At 39.0% G+C, this 24,278-nt stretch overlaps 1 protein-coding gene across 1 annotated transcript in view; it reads left to right on the top strand.

Annotated features, from left to right (window-relative positions):
- LOC148534983 (olfactory receptor 2T5-like) overlaps positions 1 to 24,278 on the top strand; it is a 44,488-nt gene extending 20,210 nt beyond the window's left edge. The window contains exons 5-7 of the mRNA XM_088464855.1: positions 21,624 to 21,858; positions 24,120 to 24,165; positions 24,250 to 24,278. Of these exons, the coding sequence (XP_088320981.1) occupies positions 21,624 to 21,858; positions 24,120 to 24,165; positions 24,250 to 24,278 (310 nt within the window). The remainder of the gene's footprint in view (positions 1 to 21,623; positions 21,859 to 24,119; positions 24,166 to 24,249) is intronic.

The raw sequence follows: 24,278 nt of genomic DNA, 5'->3' as shown, positions 1-24,278 counted from the left end.
GTTGTACTTCAGGGTCCAGTGTTCAAACTGTACAATGCTGGGTATCCCAGCTAGCTGTATATAACACATTAATCTTTTTTTTTTCAAGAAAACTTGCGAGCAACATTAGACTGCATGCATTTGGGTTTTATTTTTTAATCTGTGGCCATCGATTTAACAAATTTGAATTGTGTGCTTTAATGTACTGTTTTATTATCTTGCTATGTAATGTGTTTTTCACTTGCAAATTTTATATTTGAATATAATAAGTGGGAAATGTATCAAACCTTTGAAAAATATAAAGTGGAGTTAAATAAACTACCAATCTATCAGCATCTAACTGCCCCAATATTTCCTCTGTATTTTTGTATATTAAGTACACTTGAAGGTATACACACCATCAGCCTAACTAGCTCCCTCCCACCTGCTCTTAGGTGTTTTTAATTAGTATTGGTCTTTTCATTTCAAACTACACATTGAAATGGGCTATATTATAAGTAAGTCCTAGATAAATTGATATAATATGTAGAAATGTGCAGTTTGGATTTACTCGGATATGTTCGGATCTCAAAAACAGCATCATATTGGCTATCCAGCTGCATGTGTTTTGGATAGGCAATAAGAATAATCCAAACTAATCTGAACTCTCAATAATTTGGCAATAAGAAGCGAATAAAACTGATCTTGCAAATCTCTACTAATATGTAAGTAATAGGGATGTTAGGGACCCACCTGATGAAGTTCACCGAGAGGTGGTAGGTGGGAATGCATTTTTGGGCAAACATGTGCTAAGAAACATTATTTATACTCCATGAAAAATGTGGAGTTTATTATAATTGTTGTTTCTCAGTATCATGTGGTTAGAGTGTGCACAGCATTTTAGCACCACTTATTATTTTTAAAATTAGGGTGTGAATTCTAGCCCCACTATAGTTCCTGTGTTTGACAAATGACAGAATCTGATTGGTTTGTGGGTTCTCTCTCTCTCCACTTTATCTGTTTCCAAGGTTTGATATATCCCCACCTAAGTGTTATTACTAAACTAACAATTTTTGTAATGTGTAACAAGGAGAAAAATATTAATATTGCAGGGTAGCCGCAAGCCTGGAAAAGTCCAACAGGAGAAATACCTTAACGTATGTTGTCCATTCAAAATTACTAGGACTTCATCAGGAGGATGTCCTAGTAATTTTGAATGGACAAAATGCGTTGATATTACTTGAAACTATGTTTGGATATACACTTAATAAATTGTGTTTGTATACTTTTCAACTATACAAAATGTATTTGTATGGTCTATTACTGAAAACACAAGCTCAAGACATCAATAATTTGTGGTGGGAGAGATATGAATACGCAAAAGATCTATGTTGGCAAAATCAAAACCTTTTGCCTCTCCACATGGTGCGTGTGCACTTAATTATTTAATTGATCACTTAGAAGATTTTATACATACTGCACTAGGAGGTGCTTTTTGTCACAATTACTTCCAGATTTCCAACCAGTGTGAGCCATTGGATTTGTTCATAGAGCTGCCACCATAACCAAATGGGGAGTGCGATACATGAAAAAAGGATGTATTTTTTATATTGTCTATATTCAGAATTTTATTTGTTCACCTTGGGTTGATTTTATGTATTAGCGCCACAATCATCACTGTTTAGACATATATATATATATATATATATATATATATATATATATATATATATATATATACTTTAGATATACTCAGTTATATTTTAATTTGCTACAAATGTAACTCATGTAACCAGAGTTCAATCTGCCAACTGTCTGGTGACATTGTATCTCAGCTCTTGACAATGAACGTGAGAGTGGAAACATTTTCAAAATATTTATATATAGGTATATTACCTTGATCAGGATCACTCCACTGCTTTGACAAGAACTAAGATAGCATGCAGTATCTTGTGATGCAGCAGACATTGGCAGTCGGATGAGCTCACATCTGTTAAATTAAATATTATTTTCCCAGTCTGTTCATGGCAAAGTAAATATATTTATTTAAATAGACATCTCCACTTTTCTGTTCAGAGTGATGTGGAGTAAGTACAATGAGAAGTCAATTAGATTTGTAGCTTTGTACCAGGAAACAGGGTATTTTATACACATAATTACATAAAACAACAGAATCATTAACAAAAGGGTGTTCACATGTACACTGCAATAAAGGTTTTTCATTTCATGATGTAGAGAAAAGGGCTGTGACAATATACAATAATGCATGTATTCCGGTCGGCTTATTAGGGAATAAGTAAGCAATACAGATGATGCGTCTATGATCTTTGACATTGAATGTCTCTTTCAGCTTGACATCCAGTAGATACCATAATGTTGATTCTCTTCTTTATAGATAATATAATATTGATTTTTCCCATTAAAAACAAATATGAATATGAGCTTGTTGTTTGTCTTGTCAGACTGACCGGTGCCCATAGTCACGTAGTATATGAAAAATATCTCTTTATAGCTATTTTTCCTTTTTACTGAAGACTTTTAACCCATCATCCATCAGAATCTCTGCATAAGCTATAGACACATATTAGAATAAAACCATAATGAATTCCTTTAATTAGGTAATACAGAATACATTTTTATTGTACCTTAACAAAAACTAGCCTGGTAAAATTTAATTGAACACAAATTCTTGCTGTTTGTAAATGTTTCCCAGTTTCAAAAAATAAATATATAAAAATGTAAAAAAAAACAGTTTTAGAGTCACAACAATTACCAACATTGAAAAGAACAATTATCATTAAATTCAGAATTTTTGCCCAAAAAACACATAGAGCCTGTTTCGTCAGTGTATGCAATTCTTTGAAAATATACTAATGATTAAGCAGATGTCTTGTACACAGAGACACCCAATTCTAGTATCTTACATCTGCCGATTGCATACTAATCACAAAACAATGGGAACATATGTTGCACATTGATCACAAATCACACATCTGAGCAACCCATTGCAGTCTCAGTATGTTTGTCTCTACTAATATGCCAGGGCCTCTGCAGCTGCCTAAAAATTTGCAGAGGCTTGCTACGGTATGCCTTCAAAATGGTCCCAATACACCTAAGCTTTTGTAGTCACCCCCCATTACCTCCCCTAAATACTGACTACCTGTCACTCACTTCACAAAAAATACTTGGTGCAACTGCCATCTCAAAGTAATTATTGCATGTGCTCAGTGTGGTTTTGGCACATGTGCAGTAGCCAAAAATTGTTCCATTGCATTCAACATCAACACTACATCTACCTCTGGATCAGGCCCATAGTTTGTAATTTGTGGATCCATTAAATATTTACAGAACCTAACCTTGTGTCTCTGTTACTGTTTCCATTGTAGTATTAAATGTTCTCTAAGAAAATTGCCATATATTTTTCTGAATACACATGAACCTTTTTGAATATCCGCAGATACTTTAGGTCAGGTGTCTCATCCCTTTTATATTATGAAGATACTCACGCATTGTAACTTTTAAATATCTAAAAATGCATCCAGCATAAAATAAATTGTATGTGCATTCTATAATATAAACCACTCCAGTGCAATCAACTAGCCCAAGAGGTCCGGAACCAAATGATCAAACTCCTAGTGTCAAGACAATTATGATCCCTGACTGTTCAACTTATTGGCTGATCTCTCTCTTAAATACAGCTATTAAGCTCTTTGCAAAGGTGATGGCTAACAAGTTTAATGTATATTTGGTATACTGCATTTGTAGGCTTTGTCCCTATGCAACAAGCACTGAACAATTCCAGATGAACTACAGTATAAACCTTATTTCTCACCTCAAAAAGTCTAAAAATTCACCAGTCATATAAGCATAAGGTGTTGAGAAGGTCTTTGATATCATGAACCTTCATGTTTCTATCCTTCAGACCTTTGGATTTCAGGCTGGCTTCTTGCAGTCTGTTAATATGTGGCATCATAACACTTCATTAGCTGTTATAAACAATGGGCTTTTTCCTCTTTATTCAACATACTGTAAAATATTGTACTAGATAGGAATCCCTACTTTCCCCATCAATATATGCACTATGTATTAAACAACCTGCAGCTACAATCTGCTGATGTTTGGATGTGAGGTGGGTACCAGTTGGGTCCATTTCAATATAAAGTCAGGGTTTTGGCCAATGGCATTTTAATGACCCTTACCAAACCTTTAATCTCCCCCCTCAATCTGTTTAGTTTCTTGGACTTTTAAAATTGTGTTTCTGTTTACAAAATGAATAACTTGAAATCTGTGTCACATGCTCTCTACTTCCCTTGCCATGTTTCAAAAACTTTGAAATTCAAATTTGCATTTCAATTGCAGTCTTCATTATTTGGTGGAGTACATTTCTAAAAAATATTATTACTAACTCCTTAAAGATAATTATCCTGCCTTTCTGGCCTTTATTAAGAGAACCTCATCAATTAGGACTGCTCTTCATCTCTTGGTTCAGAAATATAAATGCTATGAAAAATAATGTGTTACCTAGATTGCTCTCTTTTTTTCAGACATTGTCTATGTTGGTTCCAGGGTTATTTGTCTCCTCATTGCAGATGTTTTGCAGATAAATTCATCTGGAATGGTAAAAATCTAGAAATAATCATGACTGTCTATATATATCTTTGTCACTTGGAGGCTTGAGTCTTCTTTTTACCCAATATTATCATGTAATTCAATTGAGCCACATTATTTATTTTCATATTGCAAAATGTCTCAAAAAATGGATGAATCAAGTATTTATTTGTTCATGTTGGCAAGATAAGTCTATTGCTATGGCTTCCAATGGTCCACAGGCCAGCCTCAGTGTACTTCTTCCCTACAATTTGATTCATGTGAAAAAATATTTACATCTTTTCACTCACCCCTCCCATTTATCTCCTATCTGGAGGAAACTTATTTTCGTTGAAATGTTAAATGAAAGCTTTGGCTTGCCATGGGGTCCTGGCTGGCATAACATGATTCTGGCACATAACCAATGGGTCTGCTTTAAGCCTCTTCTTTGATTTTTGAACAAATATAAGATTTTCCCAAGTTTCCAATTTCAATTTCTGCAATGGAATGGGTTCATGCAAACTTATCCCTGGTCCTCTAAGCACTGAAGTCTTACTCCTTTTGAGAGAATATATATATATATATATATATATATATATATATATATATATATATATATCTCAATGTAACAAACACTCAATGTGCTATTAGTCACTTATGGATAAATGACACTAAAATAGATATATGTATCACTGTTCCTCTTGTGCAATCCTTGCCAGCCAATGGATCTAAGATAAAAATACAAACGACAAGACTAGAAGGTGCTGATAATGTAGTAACTTCAAAACCTGTTTGGTTATTATGGATTAGTATTGTGCATACATTAATTAGGAATATTTAAGCTTATCTCAATTCCATTTTGACCAATGGTATGATGAATCAATACCCAATGCTTCCTTAAAGACTCCAATATCGGAATGCAGCCCAGCACCAAAAACAAGGTCAGAAAACCACATAGGGTAGTATGTATAAACTTATCAAAAAGTAAGGATTAAAAACACGTACATAAAAACCACTTGACACAGTGCATGTAAACAAATGTGAATCACCCAACTAGGGATCTGGATAGTCCAACCAAAATGGTACCAAATTCTGGGAACTCCCAACAACCATGGTATTTCATCAATGGGTGCAAGCTTTGGAAAACTGTGAGCAGGAACCTCCAACGAGTTTCATTTGAACCAAACTTCCTTAGGATGCAATAAAGCATCGAAATGTTGGTGAAACCCCTGTGTCTCACTTCCTTTCTATACAAGTGCCGCCGTGCTGTATGTGGATTTATTTGGGTTCCCTTGCCGGGGGATACCAACGGAATGCACCGGGCATTTTTGCATGTGATTTATTGTGAAGTGTGCTGCCCATATGGTCTATATATATATATATATATATATATTATTTTTTTTATAAGGGCACAGTCGTGCCATTATATTAAGGCTGCATCTAAAAAATGGAAATCTCCATAGAGAATTCTGAAGGGGGGACATGGTGTTTAAGGGGCTACACCTCAAAAGCTGTTGGAGGTACGGAGCTGAAGTTGGCATGGCTGGGTAGATCTGTAGTTCGGTGCTGCATGCTAAATTTAATGGCAAAACCATAAAAAATGAGGATTTGGGAGTAATCTAAAGGTCCAACTGTCAATTTTTTCTAACACTCTCAATTAGGACCACTTTTCTGCTGTTTTTAATGGGGGATTTTTGGGAAGGCATAACTCAGGGTAGGGGGCAAATTTAGACTTGGGGTTTGTTTTATTAGTTAGCTATTGTTCCAGGGTAGGGCCATTTGGGGTTCCTGAAATTGAGAAAGTTACAATTTTTAAACTATTACCTCAAGAATGCACCATTCAATAGATAAAAAATTTCAACTTGTTGCACAGCCTCAGTAGGAGCTTCCAGCAGGCGTACTCTCTGTGGCTTTTCTTGGGTGCACCAAGATGGCTCCCTTTTGTGGTGCTAGCAGTAATTGCAGTGGGCAGTAGCAGTGTTGCGGCCTTCAGCAGAGTGGGTGCCGGTGTCAGGTGTTTGTCAGTGGCAGCGGTGCTGGCATCAGTGGGACCCAGCGGCAGAGGTGGTACCGGCGGCATTGGCGGATGGTCTGGATCCAAGAGTATCCAATCCCTGCCAGCCTTACTGCTGAATACGGCAGAGGTGCCCATTTCAAAAATGGTGCCGGCTCACGGTGGCCATCTTTGTATTTAAAAAATGGCGCTGAGGCACCATTTTTGAAATGGGCTCCACTGCCATACTCTCAGATCCAAGACCGCCACCGATGCCTGCACAGCACCTGCTGCTGCTGAGTCCCACCGATGTCATTGCGAGCTGTGATTGGCTCATGGTGGCCATCTTTTAATTTCAAAGAGGGCAAAAGATGGCCACCATGAGCCAATCATGGCTCACAACATAATCGGAGGTGGCGGGACCCAGCGCCTGTCATGAGAACAGAAGCCCTGGGGAGGTGGCAGCTGTGCAAAAGAGCTAGTGGCTTCCACCACCCAGGTGAATATGCCAGAAGCCCTGGAGGGTTGGTGCCCACCAGGCGAAGACCCCAGAAGCCCTGGCATGTGAGGACCCACCAGAGGAAGTCACCAGAGCCCTGGTGGGTTGGTGCCCACCAGGCAAAAATGCTAGAAGTACTAGTGGGTGGCGGCAATGCAAATAGCTGACACAGGCTGCCACCCACTAGGCGAAGATGCCAAAGCCCTGGCAGGTTAGCAGCCACCATGCAAAGATGCCAGAAGTCCAAGTAGACTGCAGCCACATAAAAGAGCTGATAAATGCTGCCGCCCACTAGGCAAAGATGCTGAAGCCCTGACGGGTTGGATCTCACCATACGAAGATGCCAGAAGTCCTAGTGGGTGGTGGCCATGCATAAAAGCTGACACAGGGTACCACCCTCTTGGCAAAGATGCCAAAGCCCTGGCAGGTTGGCACCTGCCAGCCAAAGATTCTGAAGCCCTGGTGGGTTTGCACCCACCAGGCAAAGACAATAGAAGTCAGTGTGCGGCGGCCATGCAAAAAAACTGACACAGGCTGCCGTCCACTAGGAAAGATGTCAAAGCTCTGACAGGTTGGCACCTGCCAGGCAAAGATGCCAAAGCCCTGGCAGGTTGGTGCCCACCAGGTGAAGACACTAGAAATCCTAGTGGTCGGCGGCAATGCAAAAGAGCTGACACAGGCTGCTGCCCACTAGGCAAAGATGCCAAAGCTCTGGCAGGTTGGCACCTGCCAGGTGAAGATGCCAAAGCCCTGGAGGGTTGAAGCCTGCCAGGCAAACACTCTGTAAGTCCTAGTGGTCAGCAGCCATTAGAGCTGACACAGGCTGCTGCCCACTAGGCAAAAATGCCAAAGCCATGGTGGGTTAGTGGCTGCCAGGCAAAGTGCCATAAGTCCTAGTGGGCAGCAGCCATGTAAAAGAGCTGACATGGGCTGCCATCCACTAGGCAAAGATGCCGAAGCCCTAGTGGGTTGGGCCACACCAGGTGAAGATGATGAAGCCCTGGGGTGGAACAGCCACGTAAAAGAGCTTAAAGGCTGCTGTCCCCCAGGTGAAGACCTCTAAAATAAAATATTACACATCCATGCCTCAATGTATTCCCCATTCATGTTGCTCTGTTCCCCCAAACTGTGCCACTCTGTCTTCCCCCCATGTTCACCACTGTTTTCATCCCATCTGCATCACTTTGTCTCACCCACATCTGTACTACTTAATCTTCCCCTCTCCATGCCTTTCTGTCTGCCCATTCCACACCACTCTGTCTCTTTCTTCTCCCCCCATCCACCATACCCTTATCCCATCTGTTCAGCTCTATGCCCTGCTCAGACCTCAGTTGCATAGTCTGCATGTGTGTATTCCAATGAGCGCACAATTCTGTGAATAAGCAGCTTCACTATTTTGTGAGTGACATCAATCTCACTCTGTGAGAGTGCTGAATCTTCAGTTAACCACATGGCATACCATATCTGTATTACGCAAGGAACACGTACATTAAGGTGTCAGCCTTAATGATCATCATTTCATTGCTTTTTGAAGTTTGACTGGCAGAAATTCAATTGGTTTTGTGACATTTCAGATCACGTGTAAGAAGCCTTAATGAGACATGTGAAACCATAAGGTTTTTGTCTATGGAATATATATATATATATATATATATATAATTCCTTTGAATACAGGGAATGTTATTTCCAAAATATTGCAAGCTGACCAACCACATCACAGTCTTCCCATCTGGCAAGTCCCTACACTGACTCTCAGATATATAATCTTTGCTCTGTCACATTTGGCTCAAGCCAGCACACAACTTTAAAAATGAGTATGGGTCCTGGCTTAAAGAGTCAGGACCACACCCTGGGATATCAGAGAATAAGCACCTGGGAATAACGGACAAAGTTTATCTTACATTTGAAAAGCAGGGTGTCCTTGGTATATGACCACACCATCTACATAAAAATATCATACAAACACGGCACTCACTTACTTTTCAAACTGTAATTCCTGTACAACTACAGGGGGCATTGCATAATGGGCACAACTACAGGGGCACTGTATAGGTAGACTTATGGGGGCCCCAAGGATATTTTGCTATGGGGCCCCCATACTCTGTATACTTATTCTTATCTCTCTCTTTATCCATCCCGGGCACTTTCTGAGATGTAGTGGAAATTAAAATCCCTTTTTTCCCAGAGTGGGATTATACAAGCAAGAATAACCCTAGGACATTCTGTGTGCATTTTATTTTCTATACATAAGATAAGCGCTGGTCAATCATTTTTCATTTTTCTGCAATTGTGTTCCCACCTTATAGCCTAAGTGGTAACAATTCCCTGCACTAAGCAAGACAGGAAAAGAGATGCAACATTTTTACAAGCATACAAAGATTACAAAGCTACCAAATAACAAGTGCTGCTTCCTTTATCACCTAATATATTGGAACCTCAGACTTTGCAAGCAATAGAGTAGTAATGGTATAACAAACAAGGGGGAAGAATCTGCACTAGATTAGGTAACAATATTGAGATGCATATACTGTATATATATATATATATATATATATATATATATATAAAATACAGGGGGATTGACTATAGGCGACAATTCCGCTTATATAAGATAATTTTGTATAAACAATATGAATCCCATATCCAGTTTCATGGGATAAATACAAAAGTGCAAAGTGCAATTTAAATAAAGTTCATAGTAATAACACTAAAAACATTCATCCATAAGAGTAAATATATAAATACAATTAAAGTTAAAAACATACAATTTAATTCAGGGATTTTAAAACATGAACATGATAAGAAACTGCTAAGCAGGAAGTTATTTCTGGGACACAGAGAGAATAGCCCGAATGGGCTATTCTCTCTGTGTCCCAGAAATAACTTCTGCTCTGACTCAGATAAGCTGATTTATTTTCAATGACATTTTTTTAGATTTTTAATTATTGCTCTATTTATCTCCTATTTATTACTGCACTGGCTATTTATTAAGTGAATTTCTCCTGCTTAGCAGTTTCTTATCATGTTCATGTTTTAAAATCCCTGAATTAAATTGTGTGTTTTTAACTTTAATTGTATTTATATATTTACTCTTATGGATGAATGTTTTTAGTGTTATTACTATGCACTTTATTTAAATTGCACTTTGCACTTTTGTATTTATCCCATGAAACTGGATATGGGATTCATATTGTTTATACAAAATTATCTTATATAAGCGGAATTGTCGCCTATAGTCAATCCCCCTGTATTTTGCATCTATCTAGTAGTATATCACCTATACTACATTTATTGACATAAGAGCTGACGTCCATATATAGTTTTGGACTTTTCCGCATAAACTCATTGAAGTTTCACTGTCACTTATTATCACTGGCGCCGAATCCTCATATATTTTTGTGATATATATATATATATATATATATATATATATATATAAATAGATCCACAAACTGCCTGCACTCCAATAATAAAGCAGCTTCCTCTGGTGCACAGTAAACATAACAGCATATCCAAGAGAAACTGGCACTCACCATGTGTATTTCCAGGTCTGCACTAGATTAAGTAACAATATTAAGATGCATACATTGAAATTTTGACGCCTGTCATTTTACCCTTGCCGGGATTTAGCAATCGGGAAGCCGGCGGTCAGCATAGCATCCACCGGCTTACCGATTGCTTAAGACTACACTTGAAAGGACCCTGCCAATCCTGACCCACAAAGAATCACAAAAAAACAAAAAACACCAAGATGGTGGTTTTGATGTAGTAAATAGAGAAATATTCAATAGACATTAAGTGTACATTTTAGATGACATATGCTTTTTTGAATGATCCTTTCACTGATCATTTCACTGTGAACATTGCCTTTTAAAGATTTTCATTCTGGAGGATCTGATCATTTTAATTGACAATAAATAAAAAAACTTCTTTCTAGAATTGGTGAATAGCAGGGCAATCCCAAAATATGTGGAAAAGGTCTCCTACAGTGGAACAATGGCACCAGCAATATTTTGAGATAGACGGACACATTTTGTGTAATTTAATCAAGGTAAGGTATAACCTATGAAGCAGTTTACAGGCATTTTACCTAAGCTGGGAGACTGGCGCCCGGCATCTGGATCGAAGGGATACTGGGCACTGGGTGCGGACAGCTGTGGAGGGGGGTTAGGTTTAGGGCTCCTGGGGGGGACTTAGGGTTAGGCACACCCCCAGGAGGTTAGGGTCAAGCTAGGGGAACGGGGGGCTAGGCACTCCCCTTGGGACTTGGGTTTAGGCAGCAAGGGAAGGGGGGCTTAGGTTTAGGCAATTAGAGGGGGGATTAGGGTTAGGCACTTGGGGGGAGGTTAGGGTTAGGCACCCCTAAGGGAGGGTTAGGGTTAGGGGGTAGAATAGGTTAGTTTATACTTACCTTCCAACGTTCAAAATTTCCACCTGTGTTGGGCCATGCAGCCGGCGGTAAATCATACCAAATCCAGTAGTAGATGTCTTGTTAAAATCTAACTAATCTTGCTAAACAAGGACAATCCTAATATTCTTTTAGAGCAGGAAAATGGTTCCAGTTTATATATAAATATAAAAAATGTTCAAACCAGGACCAGCAGCACTCTGTGGACTTTGCAGTGGCAACACGTAGCACAGGAGGAGGCAAGTTTTCCCTGTCAATTCAGTTCTTTATTATTTGATGATGTCAACCACCAACAGCCTTACATCACCACCATTTGCCTAGTAACCAAGGATACATGATCATGAGTAACAATAATCCCTTTACCTTTTACAAAAACTTTGACAATCATGTATTACACAAAAAAAATTTAATTAACAATGAGACAATGTCATGCTCACTGACTACTTTACATTATTATTATTATTATTATTATTATTATTATTATATTTGCTTCTGAATTACAATTTGGGCACGAGTGGGAATGCACTACTTTTTTCCTCCTTTTGTGCCATAATAAGCAAACTCCATTATTTTGTATTTTGTTATCATTTTTAAAATTTAAGTAATCTTACATTTTTACAAAAAAAAGAATAATAAAATGGAAAATAATCAATTCCACAATATTTTAGTCAAAAAGGTAATTTAGATTTGCCTGTGAAACTGCATTTGCACTACTTAGTACTTTCTCAGAATCTACAATGTACAGAAAGAGAGAATGGAAAGTTTTGTCAGAACTCTAAGAAGTTTATTATTAAAACACATGGGGAGAATATATGGGTGATGAAATACTCTCATTTCTGTTTGAGTCCCCATAGTAACCTATTAACAGAATCTACATTGTCCTGGGATCCACACTACAGTATATATGTAAGGTCCCTTCCTTCCCTGTGTCCCATAGTATGTTATGCTGATTTAAAGGTGAGTTATGATCATTCCACAAATGTACAATGTTTCTGTGACTGATCTGCGGCTCTTATTGTGTGACAATGTATTTTAAGTATTTTTATTTAAATCACATATCTATAGGACACGTTGTTTTCTGTCAGTCGCAGTAGTAGTAATAACAAGAAAGTATATATACAGTAAAATATTAAGTAGTACAAAAATATTAGGTATGTTAAAAACTAAGGCCCTCATTCAGAGCCGCTCGTTAGCGGCAGTACGCTCGTTCCGAGCGATGTTTGCACATCTGCGCATGCGTACGGTTTTTAGTACGCATGCGCGAACCAGTCAGTGCGGCCGAAAATCGTTGGTACGCAATATAGCGAGGGCCTGCTATTTTGAGTGACAGAATGAGGCGTATGTGGGTGGTAACAGGGGAAGGTGCTTGAAAATGGGGAGTGGAGATCCGAACGCAGGCGTGCTTAAAGGTCAAAACGGGCGTTTTATGGGTGTGCATATTTAAAACAGCAGCGTCATTGACCACGTCACTGGGTTATTTTATAGCCAGAACTGCTGGCAAATTTGTGGTAGCAAACACCAACCACAAGAATAGCGAGCAGTTCATACGCTGGTCGATGTACTCGATTAATCTAAAAAATAGCGGACATGACGTAGGATGCGAGCGGCCAGGGGACGTTTTTAACAAATAAACGAGCGTATGTTTTGCTCGCTTGTTCAGACTTAGAGGTGTGAACAGACTGCAATGTGCGTACGGATCATTTGAATAGCCACCCCTTGTTTTTAAACGAGCGACCACAAATAGCGAACGGCTCTGAATGAGGGCCTAAAACTGTGGTTGCAGGATGAGCATTAATTTCCTATGTAGTTTTTATTTTTAAGGGGCACTGTAGGACTCAATGTCTAAAAATCCTGAATACACAGAAGATGTGTTTGCCGTAAGCTGCAGCATACAGAAAGGTGCATACAGCAGGGACAGTGCCAGGTTAATGTGGTCAGGAATCTGCAACGTCTGTGTGGTAATTCCCATATCTGATGTTTGGGGAATGCAGAGAGTTTATAGACTGCATTATAGAGATAATATGTGATTATAATAGAACCTTATAAAGTGTATGTCCATCTTTTGTACAATTGATTTTGGCTTTACTAGCCAGCTGTGAACCTCACTAACCTTAATAATACTACAGTGAGGTGCAGAACATCCTAATACAGACCTGTAGACACAATAGCTGAGCACATTACTGACTGTAGAAAAGAGACTGTCCTATATGGTCAGAGACTCTTTATGTAATTTAAAATAACTGATATAGGATCCACAAAGCTGGTTGCTGTGCAGGACCCTGAATATTTGTCACTTCAAACTAATGTGTCACAAATGTTTTATCAGCTGAAATCTTAAGAAACTAATAGGATGCATAAACTTTATCATGTAAATGTGCATTTGTTACCACAATCCCCCTACACCAGCTACACAGGAACCTCATATTATAGTCACACTCAGTGCTATCAGTGTGTGACTCCTGCTTGCTGCTATTACCCTCACATTATAATACTAACCCTGTCACATACAATGCTGTCCTGTGCAGGGTTGTCTTAACAGCAGTGTGGGCCCTGGGCAAATCAATGCACTGGGGCCCCTACCCACCTATTCATGGAATAAAATTTAAATAGTCAATAAAATGAAACCCTCCTGCATGCCCATCAGACCTCCCACACATGCAGAGAGACTCTGTCTGACTGGTATGAAGCCAGCAGATGAAGTGAAACTGGGAATGAGGTGTGTACTTGTCATGGGGGGGAGGCTAGATCAGAATACAGTGAACCGGTGGACGGCTTATAAAAATATCACAAATTTACCAACTGGCCACTTCTGCAGGGGGGTGGGTTGGCAGGCCCCTACAAGCTTTGAGCCCTTTGACAACTGCCCAACAAGCCCAATGGAAGAGATGGCCCTGGTCCTGTGTTACACAATCAGACTATAGGACAAGTCACTGACTGTACAAGAGGAGCATATTTTTTGTTGTGTTACTGTGTCCTGATGATCTGATTACCCAGCTTAAGGTTGCTCTCTGCTCCAATCTTAATTTCATGAATGGGCAGGAGATGAATAATTACTTATTGTGCTTTACTGCTAGTCAGACACAACTTAAAGTATAAAACGTCAGGTACACTAATGGGAAAACAAATAAAACTGTGTGTTCAGTTCAAAAATAAAATGTTTAATTTTGTACGATCCTCCATAATAACTGCATTTACCATACTCAGAGGAATCAAGCTTTAAACTAAGCAGGTGTCACTGAGTATATGAGAGTACGGGACAATGGGCCTGATTCAGAGGAGGTCGCTATTTGCGGTCGTTTGTTCTGAAAAATGGGGTGGCTATTCAAATGAACCGTTCGCTCTTTACGGTCGGTTCACGCCTCTATGTCTGAACGAGCGAACAAAACTTGCGGTCGTTTTTTTGGAAACTACGCCCCCTGGCCGCTCGCATCATACGTCATGTCCGCTATTTATTTGATTAATCAACCAGCGTATGAACTGCTTGCAGTGCTTGTGGTTGGTTTTTCCTACCGCAATCTTGCGAGCAGTTCTGACTATAAAATAACCCAGTGACGTGGTAAATGACGCTGCTGTATTAATTATGAACACCCTTAAAATGCCCGTTTTGACCTTTAAGCACGCCTGCGTTCTGATCTCCACTCCCCGTTTTCAAGCACCTTTCCCTGTTACCACCCACATACGCCTTCTCCTGTCACTCAAAATAGCAGGCATTCACTATATTGTGAACAAACGATTTCTGGCCGCACTGACTGGTTCGCGCATGCGTATTACAAATCCGTACGCATGCACAGTTGTGCAAACATCGCTCGGAGCGAACGAGCAGCCGCTAACAAGCGCCTCTGAATCAGGCCCAATATCAGCAAATCCTTGTGAACCTACATTTGCATTTATGCATACATAGGAATCAATCAAATCAGAATTGTTTGGTTTATACAGAATATAAAATATATGTGGAATGAAAGTTTATGCCTAAGATCACATTCAGATTGCTGTGTTTGCAGAAACAATTAAATAAATTCAGGTGTAAAAATAGACAGTTATATAACAATAGACACAATATTTGATTAAAGCCAATCTTTAAAACACAGTGAATGTGAGGCACCTTCAACATTCATATGAATTATCTAACATAATCAGATATTATTTTCCATTGTTTAAATAGTAAATAAATTTACAATAAAAATACAGTTTTAACAACATGTATAAGTGTAATTTCTAATACTGACAAATTGGTAAATTTCTTGAGGTTTGAATACCTTTGCAAGCGATTGTGCATATATATATATATATATATATATATAGAAATCGTAGGGGCTCTGCACTCACCATAATAACTAATAATAATAATAAACATAATAAACACTGGGGTTTTATTTCATGAATTGATCAATGCATTTAAGCTTGCAGCCCATCGTCACGGGACCCCACTTTACTGCAAGTCCCTACTGTATTGCTCAGAATTATAACATGGACATAGCCATCACATTAGTGTTAAACTCAGGGTATGCTATCAAGGTTTAAAGCTCACAGCAACTTTGCTTTTAAATGTGAGACAGTTACCATGCACACCTGTTGCAAAGCACCTAGGAAAACAGCTGACACAAATTAACTAGTTAAAAGGGGTGCATGAGAAAATGTGGTCACAAAAATGATTAATTATAAAAATTAATCAAAATAAACAAAAAGCACTAATCCACGGCACTCACCATTCACATTTTCTCATGCACCCCTTTTAACTAGTGTAATTAGCTTGTGTCAGCTGTTTTCCTAGGTGCTTTGCAACAGGTGTGCTTGGTAACTGTCTCACGTTTAAAAGCAAAGTTGCTGTAAGCTTTAAACCTTGATAGCATACCCTGAGTTTCAAGGGAAATCGTACACATTGACTAATCGTGTGCAGATCGCTATGTGTGTGGGCACCTTAAGGACGGAATCCCGACCGTCGGCTTCCTGACTGTCTAATCCCGGCAAGGGGTTAAATGACAGGCGTCAAAATCCCGCCACCTGTCATTTTACCTATGCCGGGAGCCCGACACCCGGTTTACCAATCAAAGGTAAGAAGGGTGCTGGGCGCTGACAGCCATGCGCACGGGGGGGAGTGTTAGGTTTAGGGTTCCCGGGGGGGACTTAGGGTTAGGCACCCCTCTGGGAGTTTAGGGTTAGGCTAAGGGAAGGGAGGGTTAGGGTTAGGCACCCCCAGGGGGAGGTTACGGTTAGGCACCCCTCTGGGGGACTTAGGATTAGGCGGCAGGGAAGGGAAGGTTAGGTTTAGGCACTTAGAGGGGGGATTAGAGTTAGGCACTTGGGGGAGGGTTAGGGTTAGGCTCCCCTAGGTGAGGGTTAGGGTTAGGGGGTAGAATAGGGTAGGAAATACTTACCTTAGGACGATCAGGATTTTCACTGCTGCCGGGATGCTTTTGTCGTGATTTGAACCGCCGGCCATGCGGCTGGTGGTCAATCATACTGAATCCATTTATTATGTTGCCAAGAAGCACCTCGTGATTATGTTTATTATAAAGGAATTTTCTTGCATATTTTAAAATCCTATTAAGTGCTTGTGTTCTATTTGAACTAGTTGGTCTGTATAGCAATTATTACAGATGCACCAAGATAGATAAAGTTTAATGTATTCTAGTGTCTGACTGTAGTAGACACAAACACACACACACACACACACACACACTTGTGGCCTGATTCAGCAGCAATCACAAATGCAAATACTGTACATTGAGCGATTGTTAGCCATTGTGCAATACATATAAGCCGCATTCACGTGCACTGCGATCACACTGCAATTACGCACGCACAGATGTATCCATTGCAGAGTGGGTGACAGGCTGTGAGCATAAATTAGCCATTGTTATTGCATACGCAGCTTTAGAGCCCTCTATGTGGTAACATATGATCTGGAGAAAGTTTATTACATTGCAGTAGATAAATGCACATACTGTACCAGATACATGGGAAACAAGTTCTATGTTGCTTAATACATGTATCAAAATCTGATGACCTATATTTTAAATATCTTTACTTTGACTCTGTCAAAAAACTAAGATGGGGGTTTTGAAAGTTTTTTTAGTATCATCTTAGATTCATCTTAATATAAGGTCACTTATACCTTATATATATGCTGCCCTTACAGTATAATATACTTGCATGATGGTACAGTGATTACAATTGCTAACTCACCATTCTAGGGTCATTTGCTAATTTCCAACCATGGCTTATCTATATAGAGCTAGTTTGTTCTTCTCATGTTTGTGCGAGGTCCAGAGTCCAAATATATACTGTGTCATTTATTTGACTTGTGACAAAGATGGATGTACAGTATGTGCATGCGTATGTGTTGTACTGCAATGGGGCAGGTAGTGGTGTAAATTATTATATATGTTCATTGAAGCTTTGCATAGTATTTAACTTGACTATAAATTATGTAGATTGTGGTTGTGAAATTCACTTTTAAGGTGCAGAATTTTTTAGGAATTTTGTGCTTGATAAGTTTTATTTTGACTTCTGAAATAAGCTGTTGTGTGCTGAGGAATAATGAAAGCAAAGGGCTTCAATACTGTGGCAATATATTAAAAACTGCCTTAATAAGTGATGCTGCAAGTTAAAAAGACCGGACATGGAGACTGCATATCATACATGTGGTGAGTTGCAACTTTGCCTGGGTGATTCTGGTGTCCATCTGTTTCTAACTAGCACAAATAATACAGCTGTACTAACCATTGTGAGTGCCTAAGGTTGGGTTCACACTGATAGATATATTGGCCGTTCCTTCTGAAAGATACTGTATATCGGTCATCTGCTGGTGTGTACCAATCACCTGTACACAAGCTGCAGGGACCCGGCGATGAGTTACAGCTCAACTATTTAAATGCCCGCCCAGTTGTGATATCAAGCTCTGCACATTGGACAGATGATTGGTCTGTACGTGCTTACCAATCATCAGATACTTAGGTCAACGGGTCAGCCGAAAAGCCTGACCCGTTGACCTTGTGTGTGTTCACTTTAAGACTTACCATCTATTTTATATAAAATAGAAAAGAAAACGTTTTACAAGGAGACTGTATACTATCCAAAGTTTCCCCAAGTAATAGTTTTCCACTAAAACATCTGTGAGCATCATTAGACTGTATTGTGCATGCACTTGGGTTTTATTTCTTTAATGAATTTGACTTGTATGCTTTAATGTACTGGTGTTATCCAGCTACATGTGTTTCTTACGTCACACTTATTTTATATTTTAATAATTATAAGTGTTAATAAATTAACATATTTTTATATACTGGTTTCTAGGATGTCTATGGAAATACTCAAATTATGAAATCTTTAACTTTTGATTTTAAAATGTTCATTAAATGTCTTACTACAATAACATTATGGGCAACAATCAGGGCACATTTTTTTTTCATCCATAAAAATGTTATCTGGAAAATTAAGATAGCTGTTACTGTCTACAGCTAATTTTATATGAGAGATAAAAGTCTTCAATATTCTGTCAAAATCCTAATTAGGAATTCAGCTCTCATTAAACAGTAAAATATATTTAGCAGTAAGAGCATTAGAGTGCTGAGGAGCTATTAGTCATGCCTAGTAAGGATACTAACATAATTGGTAGTTCAAAATGAGTTTGAAAACTATTATAGACTTTTACCAGAGCATTAGTTTCCTTCTCATAATTTGTCAAAATAGACTAGATAGATGAGGGTAGGAAAACAAATCCGGGTAGTGCGGTGAATCCTATCACAGACCAGCACCACAACTAGTGTCAAGACAGAACAGCTGATGGTCTTTCCACAAATCTCTGAGAATGCAGAAAAGAAAAAAACAGGCAGGGCATGTACGTGTACAAGAGATTGAAATACTTGTTCTATTGATAAGTGGAACCACCATTACCTTGTCTTATACTGGGTGAGACAACAGCACATATGCCTTGGTCTTTTAAAGGTAGGACAGTTTACTTTCACAGAAAGGGACCTAAATATCTGCCCAACTTTGTTGCTCATAGCACAGCGAAATGCGATATGTATGGTGCGAGACGCCCTCCCTGCGATCAGGGATGTTCTAAAGCATCTCCATTCAATCCTATAGAGATGCACTCCCACGAACGTGGGCACGTTTTTACCGCGATCAGCATCAATTAACCTGTGTGCATCTGTATAGAGTAATACAACAGACATTAACTGAGTTTGAACTGCCTATACCTCTCTAAACATCAAATGAACAAATTAATGGATGCAGATGATTTTATTGTACACATGTGCAGGTCAGAAATCCAAAAGATGCAAACATCCAACTCTACTCTATGTTATTGATGGGCTTATCTGTAGTGGGTGCAAGGTGAGCTGTGCACATGGGTCCCTGAGACTGGGCAGCATACACTGCACACTGCTCACCCATAGACTATAATAGCTCCCAACTGGCAGGTGCAGAAATCACCAGGAAAATGGTGTCTGCTCTATTTTGCCTAAAATCTGTGTCTATGCTGTAGAAAGGTGTCAGAGGTTAATGGGAGAAGGGGCACACAGAGACCAGGGCCCTAGCTAGGGTAGTGTGGACGGTGCCATCACACAGGGCACCTCATGTCAGGGGGTGCTGTCTGGGCCTGTCAAATTTTTATTTATTATCATTCTTGCTTGTAGCTTCCTCTTATTTCATCCCCAGCATCTCCTCGCCTCTCCTGTCTCTTCCCTGGCTCTTCCCCATGAAGCCATGGCCCTTTTTTGGGTGCCCTATGTCCCTTTGAAAAATTAGGAGAGCGCCAATACTCTTTCTGGCACAGGGCACCAAAAAGTCTAGTTACGACTCTAACAGATACTGTACACAAAGGACCTCATTCAGAGTCGGTCGTTGCGGCCGCACAGTCGTACGCCACCGATGTTCGCTAAACTGCGCATGCGTAAAGTTTGCATTGCGCGTGCGCAAACTAGCCACTACGATCAGAAATTTATCTGTCCTTGAACACAGCCAGGTCGGTAGTTTGAGTGACAGATTGAGGTGTTTGTTGGTGGTAACAGGGGAAGGTGCTTGAAAACGGGGGAGTGGAGATCCGAATGCAGGCATGCCTAATTATGTGAACGGCATTTAATGGGAGTGCATAATTAACAAAGTAGAGTCGTGGCACACATGACATGGGAGGTTTGTACACTGACATGATCGTAGAGCTTAAGAGAGGGTATGGCCAACCTTAAGCTCTACGACCAGTTCCGATGGTTCCCGATGCTCGCGATTAATCCTTATATGGCCGGAGATGACGTGTAATGCGTTCAAGAAGGGGGCGTATTTTTTGTGTTCTGACCGCTTCCTCCCCTTGGTCGGCCAGCTAACGATCCGAACTTAGGGACGCAACATGCGAGTGCATCATTTGCATATCCGGACCCTTTTCCAGTACGACCGTGCGGCCGCAACGACTGACTCTGAATGAGGTCCAAACTCCTTTCTCTCCTTCTCCACCACTGCAACAATTAATTCACTAATAGTAATAATAATGTTTCTTTGCAGAATAATCAGAATATAGCATGGGAAACAAGACATATTAAAGAATTCAACTTGGTGCCATTTTCCACAAAATCTGGATATACATCAATAACTACCAGCGTGTTTTTCTTCCTATATATATTTGGAGTATTCATCAATTCTAGTATAATTACAGTTATATACTTTGATGATCAATTACACACACCCATGTATGTATTTCTATGCAACCTGGCCTTAGTAAATATCTGTTATACAACCACTACTGTCCCTAATCTGCTGTATATGTTACTATCTGGAGATTATACAGTGTCCTTCATACAATGTCTCATTCAGATGCACTTCTATGTGTAGGCTGCTTCTACATAAGATGTTCTTATACTCATTATAGCATATGACCGATATATTGCTATATGTGTTCCTTTACACTATCATGATATCTTAAATAAAAAACACTGTACCTTATTGGCATCTGGCACTTGGATATCAGGATTCCTAAATTCATTTGTGATTACAATCCCAGCCTCACACATGTCCTTCTGTCAGTCACAGACCATGCACCAGTTTTTCTATGATGTTAAAGCTCTGGTTGACATCTCCTGTGCTGGCAGTGATGAGTTTTATATTATGATCTATCTGGTCACTTTGGTATATGGATTATTCCCATTTATGTTCAATTTGGCATCTTATATAAATATTTTCAGAGTGATTTTGCAGATAAAATCTAAGGATGGCAGAAAGAAAGCCTTCTCCACATGCTCATCCCACTTCAGTATTGTCATTATGTATTATATGATGGCTGTATCTGCATACATGATGCCACCATCGGAATATTCTGATGTCCTTGAACCAGTCCTTACAGCAGTGTACACAGTTATTACACCCATGATAAACCCTCTTATCTACAGTCTATGGAATAAATATGTGAAAAGGGCTTTGGTGAGACTACAGGGATTAAATTTATGTGTTAAAAAATGTCTAGGTTAAAGTTTATTTAAAGCTGACAACTAAATGCCCTGTTATCACATTAATGCACTATTATTTAACTTTGTATAGCTTTTGTATCATATAATTATTAATAAATAATCATTTAGATTTTCAAAAGATATTAAGTTAAAATGACAGTCTTTGTTATACTGGGGACATAAAATCTTCTAAAATTAATTCTTAGCTTTTATTCTTTTAATGTTTGCTTTAAAGCAAGTAATTCATATAATAAACAAATATGTGAAAATAACACAGTAAGTCCTATATTTAATTTATATGATACCGCCAAGGCTGAATTATAGGCTGGGTGACAGAGGCGGTCGTCCTGGGGCCCCCACACATAGCGGGGCCCCAGCCTCCAGCCACATACCTTAGATGATCCTCTTTTTTCTTCTTTTAATGAAGCTGCCTGCTGCGGCATGCGATTAAGCCCTGCCCTTCCCGTCATTTGGCTCTGCCCTCTTTTTAATGACCCGCAAAGAGTGCTGTCTTCTGCTGCTGCCTCTGAAACCAGGCAAGCAGTAATATATGTGTGTGAGTGTATGTATACAGGTGTATATATACAGTATGTCTGTATATATATATATATATATATATACATATATATGTGCATATATATATATATATATATATCCAAAACCAGCATATTGTGGCATTCCTTTCAAGAAAGGACAAACCAACCTGGTTCATTCTTTCATGCATGGAATGCTGCTGTATACTGGTGTATATATATATATATATATATATATATATATATATATACATACACCAGGCAGGTAGCCCGGTGTATGTATATATATATATATATATATATACATACACATATACATATACACACATATAACTTTTAATTATAGAGGCCCCCACATGTTTGTTGCCCAGGGGCCCCCAAGGACCTTAATCCCACCCTTGATACTGCACTGCCATACACCTTGTGGGGAAATGTCTATTAGAGAGTTATAATACAATAGTGCACTAAATTTTTAACAATAACAAACAGTGTCCAAAACTAATCAAAAGAAATCTGTGAAAAGCTGCTTCTTCTACTTTAGGCTGAGCTTGAACACTGTTACCTTAATAATCAAAAGAAAAAAGTTTTACAGACTGATGAGCTATAATAATATTTTCATTGAAAATCTACCTATTCCAGTGACCCAAGAAAATATTTAAAACACAACATTTTTATATTCCTTTTAAATAAAGAAAAGCCAGTGAAATATGATATGAAAAAGTGTGAAATTTGAGACGTGGAAATAACTTAAAATATTGTGTCCACAATCAGTGGTCTTTATTTCTTCAATTATATGATGTATTTTAGACTTAAACTTCAAGTTCAATGATGTCACTTCAAAGATACTCTCAAAAATTGTCTTTAAAATAGATCCAATGGTCATAAGTAAGCCATGACAGGGTTTTATCAATAATACTAATCGTGGTTAAGTATATTTATTGTATATTATATATTTACCAAAGTTCAACTTTGTTGACTAGAGATTTCGTGTTTGATTTTGGATACCCATGTCCAAATGAAACACCAGATTGAACACAAAATCAAAATCCCCCAAATAATAGACCTGCTTCATGCTGGCAATATTAGCATGACCAGGTGCCATTTATACAGAAACATGCACAGATCTGCGAGATCCATGCATGTTTCTGTGTGGAAAAACTTATAAAATGTGTAAAAAAAAATGACTCGGGTTCCCCCCCTAAATACACAATCAGCAAAAGGTTTTGGGAGCCTGTCCTGTTAGTGAAAATATGGGGACAAAGATGTAAGGGTCCCCTGTATTTTTCACAACCAGCACCAGGCACAGTGAGCAGGTCCTGGCTTTGAAAATAAGGGGAGCAAAATGAGAAGGGGTCCCCTTTATTTTCTAAAACCAGCACCAGACTTTTTCTAGTGGAGGTGTAATGCCACAGTTGTGGTACCCTTTCTTCATGTAAGGTACCCAAAGTATTATACCAGACAACAAGTCAGCTCAGTCCAGGGATCCCTGGGAGGTAATCTAGCAATTATCACCAATAAAGTGAATGGTAAGAACCATTCATTGGCTGAGAGAGACAGAGGCTTGCCTTTTTGCAGCCAATGAATGATCAACCCATGCTTTTCTTTGTGAATTGACATGACTAAGCTGTAATTTGGAGTGCCATCCTTGGGGATGGTAATGTCTATGGGGTCCGTGTTTTAGTCATCTTTTTGTTTTGTGAAGATGGTGGATGCCTACATGGAGAAAAAGACATGTACAGTGATTGTAGGTGAGTATGTGTGAGTGTATGTATAATAAAGTTGTACTGTCATAGTGTATGAGTCATGTCTTTATTTTAATATTTCTTTTTCAGGTGAAATAGAGTTACCAGTAGGCCATTAA

The sequence above is a fragment of the Taudactylus pleione genome, unplaced genomic scaffold, assembly GCF_031769625.1.
Source record: "Taudactylus pleione unplaced genomic scaffold, aTauple2 ptg000061l, whole genome shotgun sequence".
In the NCBI taxonomy this organism is placed as follows: Eukaryota; Metazoa; Chordata; class Amphibia; order Anura; family Myobatrachidae; genus Taudactylus; species Taudactylus pleione.
Note: the sequence above shows the minus strand (reverse complement) of the source record. Positions and strands in the feature narration are given on the sequence as shown.